The sequence below is a fragment of the Galeopterus variegatus genome, unplaced genomic scaffold (genome assembly GCF_000696425.1).
Source record: "Galeopterus variegatus unplaced genomic scaffold, G_variegatus-3.0.2 Scaffold511, whole genome shotgun sequence".
NCBI classification, from domain to species: Eukaryota; Metazoa; Chordata; class Mammalia; order Dermoptera; family Cynocephalidae; genus Galeopterus; species Galeopterus variegatus.
The window spans coordinates 308,992-322,676 of NW_007726622.1; the positions used below are offsets into that span (position 1 = coordinate 308,992).

Genomic DNA, 13,685 nt, shown 5'->3' on the forward strand with positions numbered 1-13,685 from the left:
AAAATGATAGCTTGTTTTAAGGGGAAGATTATCATTTTAAAGGAAACATCCTGTGTTCAACCGTTTTAAATCTTTCAGTGACTCCTTGTAACAATCATATTAAAAAGCATGGTTAATCACAGCCTAATGACCATATTCAAACTTGAGGTTCTACTACAATGATAGTAAATATGGCCTGATAAAACTCCTTGCAGACAATAAATAAAGCTATGAAATCAGAAGTAAATGAGATGCAATAAACATGGGGGGGAATGCATCACTGTCATCATCTTTTCAACAGTAACAACTAATATTGAGCGCTGACACTGTGCCAGACACTGTACTAAGCATTTTACAAGTATTTTCTCATTTAAGCCTCAAGTTGATGCCACATGGGAACTCAGAGGCAGACTTTTCTGGATTCTGGAAAGGGGGTGCCAGAGGTCTTGTACAGAACTCTACGGCATTGCCTGCTTTCTCTCCATGAGGAAGGGGCCTCTATGGGGCTTCAAGAGCCCAATGTTTGTGAATGTTACCTTAAATAAAGGTGTATAAACTACTGAATAAAGCAGCTGTCTTCCAGCCAACCTGGGCAGCCAATATCACAGAGAGCTCTATGCCCCTCACAGAACCCAGGGGCCCAAGAAAAACAGCCCCAAGGCATCACCAAGTGCCCCTACTCTGGGGAGCTTCTCTAGTTCCATCAGGTTCTATATCCTTGGTCATATTTATCAGCGATTCATACACTATGCCTGCACACCCTTTTCTTGTCCATCCATAACCCCCCTGAAGCAAAGCAGGTAGGCTTTATTATTACTACTACTGCTGATGAGGAAACTTAGATGCAAGGTAGGTTAAGTAATTTGCATAAGGCTACATGGACCATAAGCTATAGATCCAGTGGGGGGAAACTATAGAATCACAAAAATGTATCTATTTGTACATCCTTGCTCATGGCAGCATTATTCAAAAGAGTCAAAAGATAGAATCAACCCAAGTGTCCACTGATGGATTAACAAAATATAGTATATACATACAATGAATTATTATTCAGCATTAAAAAGGAAAGAAATACTGACAGGTGGTATAACATGGATGAACCGTGAAGTCATATTAAATGAAACAAATCCAGTGACAAAAGAACAGATACTGCATGGTCCCACTTACATGAAGTACCCAGAGCAGTCAATTTCAGAGTCGGAAAGTAGAATGACGGATGCCAGAATGAGGGGCCAGGGGAAATAGAGAGTTGGGGTTTAATGGGTACAAAGTTTCAGTATGGGAAGGTTAAAAAGTTCTAGAGATAGATGTTGGTGATGATTACTCAACAATGTGAATTTACTTAATGCCAGAGAACTATACACTTACATAAAATAGAAAATTCTATGTCAAGTATATTTTACCACAATTTTTTTAAAAAGTACATCACTTAAGTCTTTCTACAATTTGGTCTTCATACTGTGTGTGTACAACTCTGGTGATTCAATGAAATTAGAAATCAAATACACATCTCTCTTAGTAAAGAGATGCTCTTACTAAAGATTTATTTAAATGCTAAAACAAATGAATAGAAATAATATACTTCAATAACCTATTTTAATAAGAACCTAGAGACAGAAACTAATTTATTCATTCCCAAATATCTAGTGAACATCTATCTATATGCCAGAGGCACTGTGTTTGGTGCTGGGGATTCAATGGGAGGAAAAAGATAGTCACCACACTAATGGATGTTACAAGCTGGTATGTGGAAGGTGGGAAGGATAGAGAGAGACATTAATCAGATAATAACAAAAAAGAGTGTTTAATTACAAACTACTAACCTAGAGGAATGTGGTTCACAAAGCAAGCTGCTCTAAACTGATGGATTGGCCAAGATTCGAAAAGAAAGTAAGAATTAATTAGATGGGGCTGTGAGAGCATTAAGGCATAGAGAACTGAACATTGAAAAGTCATGTGGCAGGACACAGACCATGGGGCCAAAGGTAAAATAGAGCATGGCTGGCGTCCAGAGGCACAGGAGAGTATGTGGACAAAGGGGCTGTTGAGAGAGACCAGGCAAAAGCCCATAGTATTGCTGACTAAAGTAAGGATCTGGGTTTTTACCCTAAATGCAATTAAAAGCCACTAAAAAGATATAAGACAGGAGACAGCAAAATCAGAGTTAAATTTTTAAAAGATCAGACACATAAATTAGAGGTGTTCCAGGATGCAATTTCCTCCGTTCTAAATCAACACAGCCTGACCTTTCTCAGAACCAGACTTGGCATCAGGAAACCTAAGTTTCTAGTCCTGCTTCTGTCACTAATTGTGACACCCTGTATAATTTATTTCATTGTTCTCTGCCTTACGCTCATCACCTGTAAGACAGTCTCTCCTAAAAGAGACTGCTAAGGCCCCAAAGAACTCAAAAACCTCTTTCTTTGAGAGACAGGAGACAGCAAAATCAGAGTTACATTTTTCAATGTACCTCCACACCCCCATGATTTAGTCGTCAGAGTCCAGGCAAAAGAGAAAAGCCAGTACTCATACTTCTCCAGGGCTGAGGCTTTGTTCCAGCCATAGTTCCCTAGCAATGCTCATGACACTCTGCTCCTCAAGCCACAGCGTGCAGACCTTGTTCTGGCCAACACCACCAAATAGGGAGTTACAGGCTAGACCTTCCCACCAACTACTACTCACTAACCAATTCGGATTTCCTTTGTTCTATGGAATTTTGTTCTGAGGGTGAGGGAATCAGTGTAGATACTATAAACCGATTCTTTTTCTTTACATTTTAACGGAACGAGGGTGAAATCTATGAAGCCTCCAAGGCTTCAATGTTTTTAACAATTACAAATCTTATATATGTTAGGTTAGCAATGTTAGAAATACACAATTAAACTATATTCATAACAGATCCGCAAATGGGGAAGTTAGAACTAGCAATGTGCAGGCAGCTTAATTACCTGCTCCCAAAATATTATTGGTGATTTGACAAGTGGCATAACTTGTCTCGGATAAACGGATGTCAGATTAAGAATGCTAAAAGCCTACTGCAATCCTCATAGGAAAAGAAAGAAAACCACCTAGGAAGGCTACCAAGGTTCCAGCAGTTCCACAAGCCTGCCCCCTCGACTCTCTGCAGCAGGAGGTCTTCAAATCCATGGTTTGGTCACCTAATGGAGAAAGGGGCTAAAGTGATCAATATAGAGCTGTAAACACTGACAGAAAAGTAAGAACTTGACTCTTCAAATTCAACTGAATGGTGAATCCACTTTTATTTAATGGTACAAAACAACCTATCAAACTTTTATATGTTCTTTTTGGTAAACAATTTGCAAAACTCAAGTTATCAACACATTAAAACTCAATTTTTAACCATACACACTTATTTTTATGGAAATGCCTCAGGATCTTAGAGTCCAAGTAAAGTGGAACCTAGAGTATTTCAAGCAGGAAACCAGGCATTTAAATGTTGCAGACAAAAGAACACATCTTCTTTAGTGCTACCTAATCAAAGGAAAACAACAATAATATTTAAATCGGAGCCATTTTAACAAGAATGATGCAGAAGAGTGAGAATAAGCTCATCTGGTGGAGTACAGAAATCCTCGGAAGGAATCAAGAACAGATCCAAATCCCATCTCTGAAACCAGCTACACAAGTGTGACAAAACACAATCTCCTGAGCCTCTTGAGCCTACTTCTGCTTAAAAAAATAATTATAGAAATAAATAATTTAAGAAAACATATGTGATACAAAAGTGACCTCCAAATTACTGAACATTAAATGGAAACAAGAGACAAAAACACTAGAGGGTATAAAGGCACCTTCCTAGAAGGAGTGTAATAGGCATTTATTACAGAACACACACACAAAATGATATTTAAACTAATTAAGACATACAGGTAGTACCCTCTTTAAAATGCTTCTTTTATAAACGACTTTCACTGACAGACTAAATAACTGAATCTCTGCCCTCTTCCAAAAGAATGTCATTTGCTGTCCTACAAATTCACCAGCAGTGGGAAGCAGAGAGCTGCGCCCCTCAGCCCTGTCTTCACGCATCAGTTCCAGCTGCCACAAGAACTCTGCACTGTCTCAGGAATAGGCTTTCTTCCCACTCTTGCTCCTCAAACAGGGAAGAAGAAATTTGCTGGACTATCGAACAGGGACCACATCCGCAGTCATAACCTGAGAAGCATTATCTCATAAGAATAGTATTAAACTACAAGGGACTAATTCCTTAAGTAATAGTATATCTATGCAAGGCAAGACCATGCAACATTAGGAAAAAACTTTCCGGGTGCTTATAGTGATAAGAAAAAGAGTTTATGTTATATACTTAGAGAAAACATGGGGGGTTTGGTGTGTTACAAAACTTTTAAATGACCTCAACTATATACGTTAAAAAGAAAGTTCATTAGCTTAGCTGGTTAGAGTGCGGCCTTATAAAGCCAAAGTCAAGAGTTCAGTTCCCTGGGCCGGCCCGTGGCTCACTCAGTAGAGTGCAGTGCTGATAACACCAAGGCCCCGGGTTCAGATCCCATATAGGGATGGCCAGTTCGCTCACTGGCTGAGCGTGGTGCTGACAACACCAAGTCAAGCGTTAAGATCCCCTTACCGGTCATCTTTTATAAAAAAAAAAAAGAGTTCAGTTCCCCATACTGGCCAGCTGTAAAAACAAAACAAAAAAATAAAAATAAAAACAGATTTTTAAAAAGTTCATATGAGACTTGTTCTATCTGTTATCGAAACATATTATGATGTGGTTCCTGATAACACCAAGGCCCCGGGTTCAGATCCCATATAGGGATGGCCAGTTCGCTCACTGGCTGAGCGTGGTGCTGACAACACCAAGTCAAGCGTTAAGATCCCCTTACCGGTCATCTTTTAAAAAAAAAAAAAAGAGTTCAGTTCCCCATACTGGCCAGCTGTAAAAACAAAACAAAAAAATAAAAATAAAAACAGATTTTAAAAAAGTTCATATGAGACTTGTTCTATCTGTTATCGAAACATATTATGATGTGGTTCTTGCTTGGGCAAGAACAGATCAACAAAACAGAGAGAATAAACTAAGAGTCCAGAAGCAGACCTATGTATATTTAGGACCTTGAAATAGATAGAGGGAGTATTATGAATCATGGAGAAACAACAAATTCAAAAAAAGTTGTTAGGACAATTAATTTAACATATGGAAAAAAACAAAATTAGATTCCTACCTCACTCTACTCATATAATTAAACTCCAGATAGATTAACCGTCGTAAATATGAATAAAACTTTAAAAGTATTAGAAATAGGACACAGGGAGAACAGTATGTGACAACAGAGGCACAGACTAGGGCTATGCACCTGCAAGCCAAAGAACATCAAATATTGCCAGCAAACCACCAGAAGCTAGGAAGAGGCCAGGGAAGGATACCCCCCTACAGGTCTCAGAGGGAGCACAGCCCTGCTGACACCCTGAATTTGGACTTTTAGCCTCCAGAACCATGAGACAATTTCTGTTGTTTCACGCCAGAAAAAAAAAAATCTTTAATAGAAAAATACAAGTAAAAAAAGGACAAAGGCTATGAATCTAAAATACAAAGAAGAAAAAACCTGAAGAGCCAATAAACAGGAAAACATGCTTAACCTCATTAAGTAATCAGAGAAAAAAATACAAATTAAAATGAGAAAGCATAAGGTTAGTAAACATTAAAAAGTCTAAAAATATCAAGTGCTGAAGATAATGTAAGAGAACAATAAAGAAAGAAAAACATTCACTAACTGCTTGTAGGATTATAAATTTCTACCATGGTGTGCAGAATAATTTGGCTATATGTGATCAAACTCTAAATTAGCACCACCCTATATGAGTCAGCATTCCCTCTCTAGTTATAGCTTACAAAACACACACATACTGTACAAAAGGACACGTTTCAACACAGCATGATGGGTAATAGCAAAAGAAATATATTTATAAAGCACCAGATGTTCACTGGTAATAGAATACATAAATAACATCATATGGTATTATTTGAAAGAATACTGTAAATACTAAAAAGTAGTTAAAATAAATTAACTAGGTGGGTATTTATTAACAAAGCTAGATCTCAATAAGAGGCAAATGGCAAATGTTACACAGTAAATTTAAACAACATAAAATAATGTTTATGTTGTTTTTGGATACATAAATATACATAGTAGAACTATAAAAACCCAGACTAGACACACAGCAGATTTGTTATAGTGGCTGACTCTTGACAGGAGGCAGGGGTGATGGTGAGGGGAGATACAGATGGAGGAAGAGAAACAGGACATTAGGGACTTCAACATTAACTATAATGGTTGAAAAAGATTTTTTTAAATCAGAAGAACTAAAATATTAACATTTGCTTTAGGTGGCATCATGTGAAATTTCATTATTCTATCCTCTGTTCTATTCTGTAATTTGCTATTATTATTATTTATAATGCACAAAAAGAGGCTGAAAGGAAACATAATAAAATGCTAAGAATACTCTGGGTATAAAGAACAAAGCCTTTTTTTTTTTTTTTTCTGGGGGCTGCTGTTGCACTATTTTTCAATTTTTCATAATAAGCATACATTAATTTTATTTTTATTTATTTATTTACTTATTTTTAAAAAGATGACCGGTAAGGGGATCTTAACCCTTGACTCAGTATTGTCAGCACCATGCTCTCCTCCCATGTGAGCTAGCCGGCCATCCCTATATAGGGATCCGAACCCGTGGCCTTGGTGTTATCAGCACCACACTCTCCTAAGTGAGCCACAGGCCAGCCCCAGCATACAGTAATTTCAGAATTGAGAAAAAAATCCTTTCAAACAGGAAAATATATATAGGTGGTGATGAGATTACATGTAATTCTGGTTTACATAAATACCTGATTTTGAAAGTTCTTACAAACATGACATCTGTACTCTTGCTTCTGTGATAAAATATTCTCCAAGTTCTAAACAACCAAAATACAAACCTGTTTTGGAACTCCCAAACTTCTGCATAAAATATTAATGTACCAATGGAGAGAACAAAGCTTTCTTCTATTAACAACATTCTAGCCTTTGAGAAAGGATAAAGAAAGGGTTCCATAATGGCTATAGACTACTACTGTTTTTATCACAATCTATAATTGTACATAAATATACAGAAAGCACAAGAAACAAATTATACATTCCACTATGACTTTTTACATTACCACAATAAATATTTTATGGAAAGCACTTCAAATTGGTGTATAATGAGAAAGTAATAAAACCTATGATTGTCTTTCATTCCATCAGAAAACAAAATGGAAACTTGTGTTAATATGTAATGAATATTGGTCAAATAACTTACTCGCACCAAACCTCAATTTTCTCATCTTTAAAACAACCATCTTACCATGCCTATCACAAAGGGTTGTGGGGATCAAATACAGTAAGTAACTTCGATTGGTCAAAAACCTATAGGTCTTTTTTGGAAGGTGAAGAGAAAGCCACAGCTGGTATCAGTAATAGTCTAATTAAACTGAATATGGGAAGCTTCATTTGATCACAAAGGGAAAAAAATTAGATTTCAAAGATGGTAACTATAATGTAATGAAATAATGTAATAAAATAACTTAAAATAGACCCTCTTTCTAGTGGACACATAAAAACTTTAAGTACTAACAGTGAACAACATGACAACAACATAATTCCTACAGCAAGTTTTAAGAGGTGATCACTTTCACATAAAAAAACTAATACAACTATGTAAGTACACAGACAGAATATAGGGGGGAAAAAAGCACAAAAGTGAAAACAGATAAGTCAGAACAGTGAATTGTGTCCCCCAAAATATTTTCTTTTGGTTTCATATCTGCTCCATGGAACAGTCATTTTTACCTCTCTCAGCTCACAAACAGAAGGGGTGAATGAGGAACCCAGTTAACCAACTGGCCAAGCCAAGTCAACCTTGCAATCAGTAGGGCTAAGAGCCAGAAAGCTCTCAGTACTGCTATAATGCAGAAGTATAGTAGCAGAAGGATAAATAACCCCAAAATTTCAACAGGCATCTTACCAAGGTAATGTCCCGGGAAGCTGCAGCAGCACTCATGTGCAAACTAGGCTGCCTCACAGAACTGCTGCAATCGAGGGCTCGAGCAAATGTCCCAACAGCTCTGAAGAAACCACAAACATAAGAGTGAAAAATTAAACCTCTGTTGTTTTTTTAATGTTAAAAAAACACATTTGGGTAGTGAATGAAAAACTGTAAAAGAAAAGGCAAAACAACCTGGATGTTAGAGAATCAAATATCAAATAAAAAGTATTTTCTTTCTGTGAGATTTAACAATTGATAAGCCACTTTACCATATATATATGGGTCGTTATAACAAAATTGAGAAAAAAATAGCCTGTGTGGGTATAAAGAAGGAAGAGGAAGACCTATTATAAAATACCATGGAGTAAACCACTTGGTACTCATATTTGCTCAAAAAGTTCAAAGTTAACTGCAGAGTTTGACTATTATAGTAAAGCAAGTTCTGACCATTTTAGCCTAAATTGTGAAATCCCAGTAACATCCCTTCCTTGAAATGAGGTAGCATTAATTGTAGCAACCCCTTCCTGTGAGAACTCAATATAGAATACATTTTTACTAAAATATTATTAAAAAAAGAAAAGAAAACAAAACAAAACAAAAAACCCAATTACCACAATGCTGATTTTCCTGTAATAATTTAGAAGGTCTTCCCATATGTAAAGAACCCTAACCTCAAGAGGTGCAGCATGAAATGAAGATAAGACTTGCTGCTTAACGCCCGTATTTTAAACACATTAGCTGAGACATTTTAAACACATTTTAATTAAAATACAACACACGTGCAGAAAAGTATACAATGTACAGTGATTTAGTTATCATAAAGTGAACACATCCATGTCACCAACATCCAGGTCAAGAAACAGAACATGACCAGCATCCCAAAAGGTTTCTCATGCTCCTTCCCAAAGCAAACCACCATCCTGGATTCTCACACCATAGATTAGTTTTGCTCAAATAGAATCACACAATATGAACACTTTTTATGTCCAGCTTCTTTTGTTCAAAATTGTTTGTGGATTCACCCATGTTGTTGGCTGAAGCTGTGTTCATTTATTTCCCATGCTGAGGAGCATTCCTTTGTATGGTTCCCCACTCCCACCTCTACTCTACTGTTGACGGACATAACGTGTTGTTTTCAGTTTGGGGCTACTATGAATAGTGCTACTGATGCCATTTATATACATATCTTTTGGTGCAGAGGTGTATGATTTTCTGCTGTGTACATATTTAGAAGTGAAACTTAAGGGATGGGTGTATTAAATGATAGCAAACAGCTTTCCAAAGCAGCTGTACCAATTTACGCTACCAACAGTGGCATATGAGAGTGCTGGTTGTTCCACATCTTTACCAATGCTTGGCACTGACAGTCTTTAAAATTTTAACCATAATGGTGGGTGGGCAGTGGTATTTGTGGCCTTAGTTTGTATTCAGAAGATTATTTAAAAAATAAACAAATATTGAAAAAAAGGATTCTAGATGCAACTTCTTGGTTACCCTCATGCTAGCTTCAAGGGAAAAAAAAACACAGCCCTTGGTAATTAAGAAAATGAAAAAACAACGCAAATAAAATTTGAGAACTGCAATGTCTCCTAAACAATCCACAATTCAGATAACTAATCTGGAGCCTCTAGGCCAGGGGTTCCATCAATGGTTTATTTCTACTCCTGAATCTTCAGTCTCCTCTACTCCACTGACTGGCTCCTCCCCAACAATGTACATCAAGTGTCTTCATCCAATCACTTAGTGGATAGGCGTGTGGGCTCTGGAGTCTGAATGCCTGGCCACTGATACAGTGTGTGACCTTCCATGGTGACTCGCTCTATGAACAATACTAAGGATGGGATAGGACTATTTTCTCCTTTGCATTATGAAAAAAGCTGAACAGAAAATCACAAAATAATGAAGACCTTTGCACTTCCACTTCCACTGTCAGATCTACCTGATTCTAATACTTAATCATGTTTTGTTCATTTTTTTAAGGAAATAAATACTATAAATTTGATTAGAGTCCCCTAAACGAATTCCCAGATCAAATACATTTATATCCATTAATATGTAAAAATATATATCCATTAATGAAATAGTTTTACATATTGTAAAACTTTTTATAAATAATCACTGTGTGAACATAAATGATCATACTGTATGTATCCTCCAGCAACATTATTTTTAAGATTTATCTTTTTGCTACCTATAGCTCTAATTAATTCATTTTAATTGCTGTGAAGTAATATTACATTATATAAGTATACCTCAATTCATTCATCAATTGCTTGCTGATACACTTTTAGTTTTTCTCCTATTTTTCCACTATTATTAAACTACGGTAATCTCATTTACTTTCTGCTTTGTGGCAATTTCCCCCATGAGCATCATTTACTTTTATAATTGAAAAAATAAAATTCTGCCTCATTCATTTTCTCAAGAAAAGAGGAAGGGAAGGAGGAAGCAATCCAGCCAGGCTGAAAGCTCTTAAAGGAAAGCCCTATGCTTAGCAATAGGCCTCTCTCATGCATGACACAGTGAGAGTAACTCTTGTTTTCAATGATACCCGAGTAATTCACGTCTAGAGTAAAGCCATGCCTAGAATAAAGATCACTGCTTTCATTAAAGATATGAGATTTCTTTATACTTTTCTGTTTCATCAGTAAAAATTAATAAAGTTATTTTCATTCAAAACAGAAATGATAGTAAAATATTATTTAGGAAGTGGTGTGATATATATTAAGTTCTTTCATAACTAGAAAAGAATAATGCAACCAATGGGGAAAAAGTAGAATGCAAAGAAAGGAAAACACATATACCTAAAAACATCTTTAAAAAAGAAAAGATATTTCTTGACTCAGTAGTGCCGTACTCACCGTGCTACAACTAAAAACTGGTCAATCTGTCGATCCGTCAGTGGGCTATTTGGATCCCAAACTTTAACTTCCAATTTTGACTGTTCCCTCTCATCTGATTCTCCTGTCCAAGAACAAATGATATGGAGTCTTGTTACTCACAAGGCACACTGTCATGTAAGGCTGATGACTATGGTCACCACAGCATTAGAAATGTTTAAATGTAATGTAAATGCTCATATAGTTTTGGTACATTCTTTCAGACTACCTTCTAAAGTGAACATTAATGATAATACAACCAAACCAACCATATGGTATCTTCATTTCTTTCCTGAGTATATCTGTGTGTGAGGCGCTAAGCCTCAGCCTAAGGGCCATAAATATGAAAAAGAAAGCATCCCTGCCATAAAAACGCTTGAACAAATGATGACACTTACACATAAATACCCATGATATAAAAGAAAGAAAAAGATGTCATATGAGACATATAGATATGGCTGTAAGAATCTGATAATTAGAGAAATCATTTTGCACTAGCTAGGAAACTATCATAAAGGAGGTGGCATTTCTGCTAAGAACTGAAGGGTCTGAAATGCACTGGCAGGGGAAGAGGACTTTAAAAAAGAAATGAGAACATGAACAAAGTCATGGGGCATTAAAATGTGAAAGAGAGAAAAGAGGCTCATTTTGTCTTGGAGTACGTTCAGGGGAAGGAGGGGAGGAGGTAGCTAAGAGAAGTGGGTTAGGAACAAATTGATGAAGATCCTGCACAGATTTTCTGAATAGATTTTATTTGGAGGCAATGAGAAGCCCTTGCTTTTAGTAAGGAAATGACAAGACCAGAACTAAATTTCAAATTTCTTACTTAGCAATAGTATATGATTTGTTCTGCAGAGATGCCTGATGAAGACAGACAGACATACCAAATTCCTCTAAGAGTTCCACTCAGAATTAATGAGGGGCTGAAACATGGTAGTGAGAGTGGCAATAGGGAGCGAAGAGAAAGGATTTAGGAATGTCAGTGACAGAGTGGATGTAGAGGGTAGATGACAAGTATTGAGAGCTGTATGGATAGCGTTGGTATTAACAGAAAGACAGAAAAACAAGAGGTGAGGGCCGAGGGAAAGACTGACAACAGTGCAGGATGCTTTGTTTTAGAATTATCTCAAGGAGGTATAACCGTCGGGCAGGACTTGATGTCAGGACAAATGATAGCAATGGAAAATAGACTTGGGAGTCAAAAGGAATTTTGATTTATAGCTATGGATTCCTACTTGGCCAGGAGCTCTTTGATGATAGGAACTGGTTTGAGCTTTGTTCTGTTTTTGATCTGGTTTTGATCATTGCATCTATAATCACGCAGCATGCTTTGCACTGACTGACATCAGATGCTGAAGACAAATATCCCCTGGTGACTGACAAACCCAGGCTATAGGCCTCCTAGTACAGAAACAAGCGGGAATCAATGGAGAGGGAGAGGACAGAATCAGCCACTGCACCTGCAGTCTCCTAAGTCGGCCCACAGTTGCCAGCTTGCAGACTTGTCCATCCTGCCCTTCATTCAAGGGCAGTTAACCAGAGGGCCAACTGCCACCCCCAACATAACACAGTACAGGCAGAGCAGAGTGAGTATTAGGCCAAAGAGATCTTAAAAGTTTGAAAAGATTTCATTTTTCACTGTTTTTGTTTTAATTGTACATTTTTTAATTTTATTTTTCCATTGCCATTACTTTATTTTTTTCTAAGTAATAGACTTTATTTTTATAGCAGTTTTAAGTTTACACAGAAATTGAGTAGAAAGTACAGATAGTTCCCATACCCCACCCTACCCCTAGTTTCTCTTATTATTAACATCTTACTTAGTGTGGTATATTTGTTACAATTATGAACCAATATTGATATACTATTATTAACTGAATTTCACATTAGGGCTCCCTCTTTGTGTTGCACAGTTCTATGAGTTTTGCCAAATGCACAATGTCATGTATTCACCATTACAGTATCATACAGATTAGTTGCACTGCCCTAAAAAAGGTTCATTTTTAAAGATGAGTTAAAAACTGAAAGAGTTGAAAGCTGCAAGAAACTTGAGAATGCAGAATGACACAATTACACTTCCCTACATCTTAAAAATATATAGATAGTAATGGGGAAAAAAAGATAGTGATGGTAAAAATAAATCTATATTTTTAAATAACACAGATGAAATGATGATGCTACTCAGTATTTAGCCCCTTTTGTTATACACTCCAGAATGTACAGGTAAGATTGATGTTATCTTTAAAATTCAAGTTAGTTAACTTTATAAATTTCAATTCCACCCATACTTTCTGCAGCATATAGCAGAAATAGGACTCATTATAAAAATCCTTAATAAACTCACTGTAAAAAAACCATAATTCCTCCAGCTATATTTTAAGAAAACATTCCTCAATACATTTACAATAACACCAAAATATAGACAATACCATGAGATGAGAACAAAGATAGCAAGAACTACAAAAAATATACATATGCACTATAACAAAGAGTCATTCTAGCCTAAATGGAGATTCACATTTTGGATAGACCAGATAATTACATTCATATCAGTTTGATCCCTTCTTCACAGGGGAAACATTTTTAAGAAGTTCTTGAATTAACTTATTTAAAATTTGTATAAGTAAATTTCCAGCTAAGCTAGCAGCAATCTTTGGAATTGCCTTGGTAACAGTGGTACACCCTGGTCATATTCATTCTACTCTTTGCAATAATCTCCCTTCCTTCCTCCATTTATGATACTCTGGGCAACTCTGATCTGCTCAAGTCCCACATCAT

At 36.5% G+C, this 13,685-nt stretch overlaps 1 protein-coding gene across 2 annotated transcripts in view; it reads right to left on the bottom strand.

The window, feature by feature from the left end:
• Window positions 1-13,685, bottom strand: part of MTA3 (metastasis associated 1 family, member 3) — a 194,699-nt gene that overhangs the window by 61,150 nt on the left and 119,864 nt on the right. For both annotated transcript variants that reach the window (XM_008569556.1, XM_008569555.1), the window contains exons 10-11: window positions 10,890-10,992; window positions 8,008-8,107 (exon numbers count right to left, since the gene is read on the bottom strand). In XM_008569556.1, coding sequence (XP_008567778.1) covers window positions 8,008-8,107; window positions 10,890-10,992 — 203 coding nt within the window. The remainder of the gene's footprint in view (window positions 1-8,007; window positions 8,108-10,889; window positions 10,993-13,685) is intronic.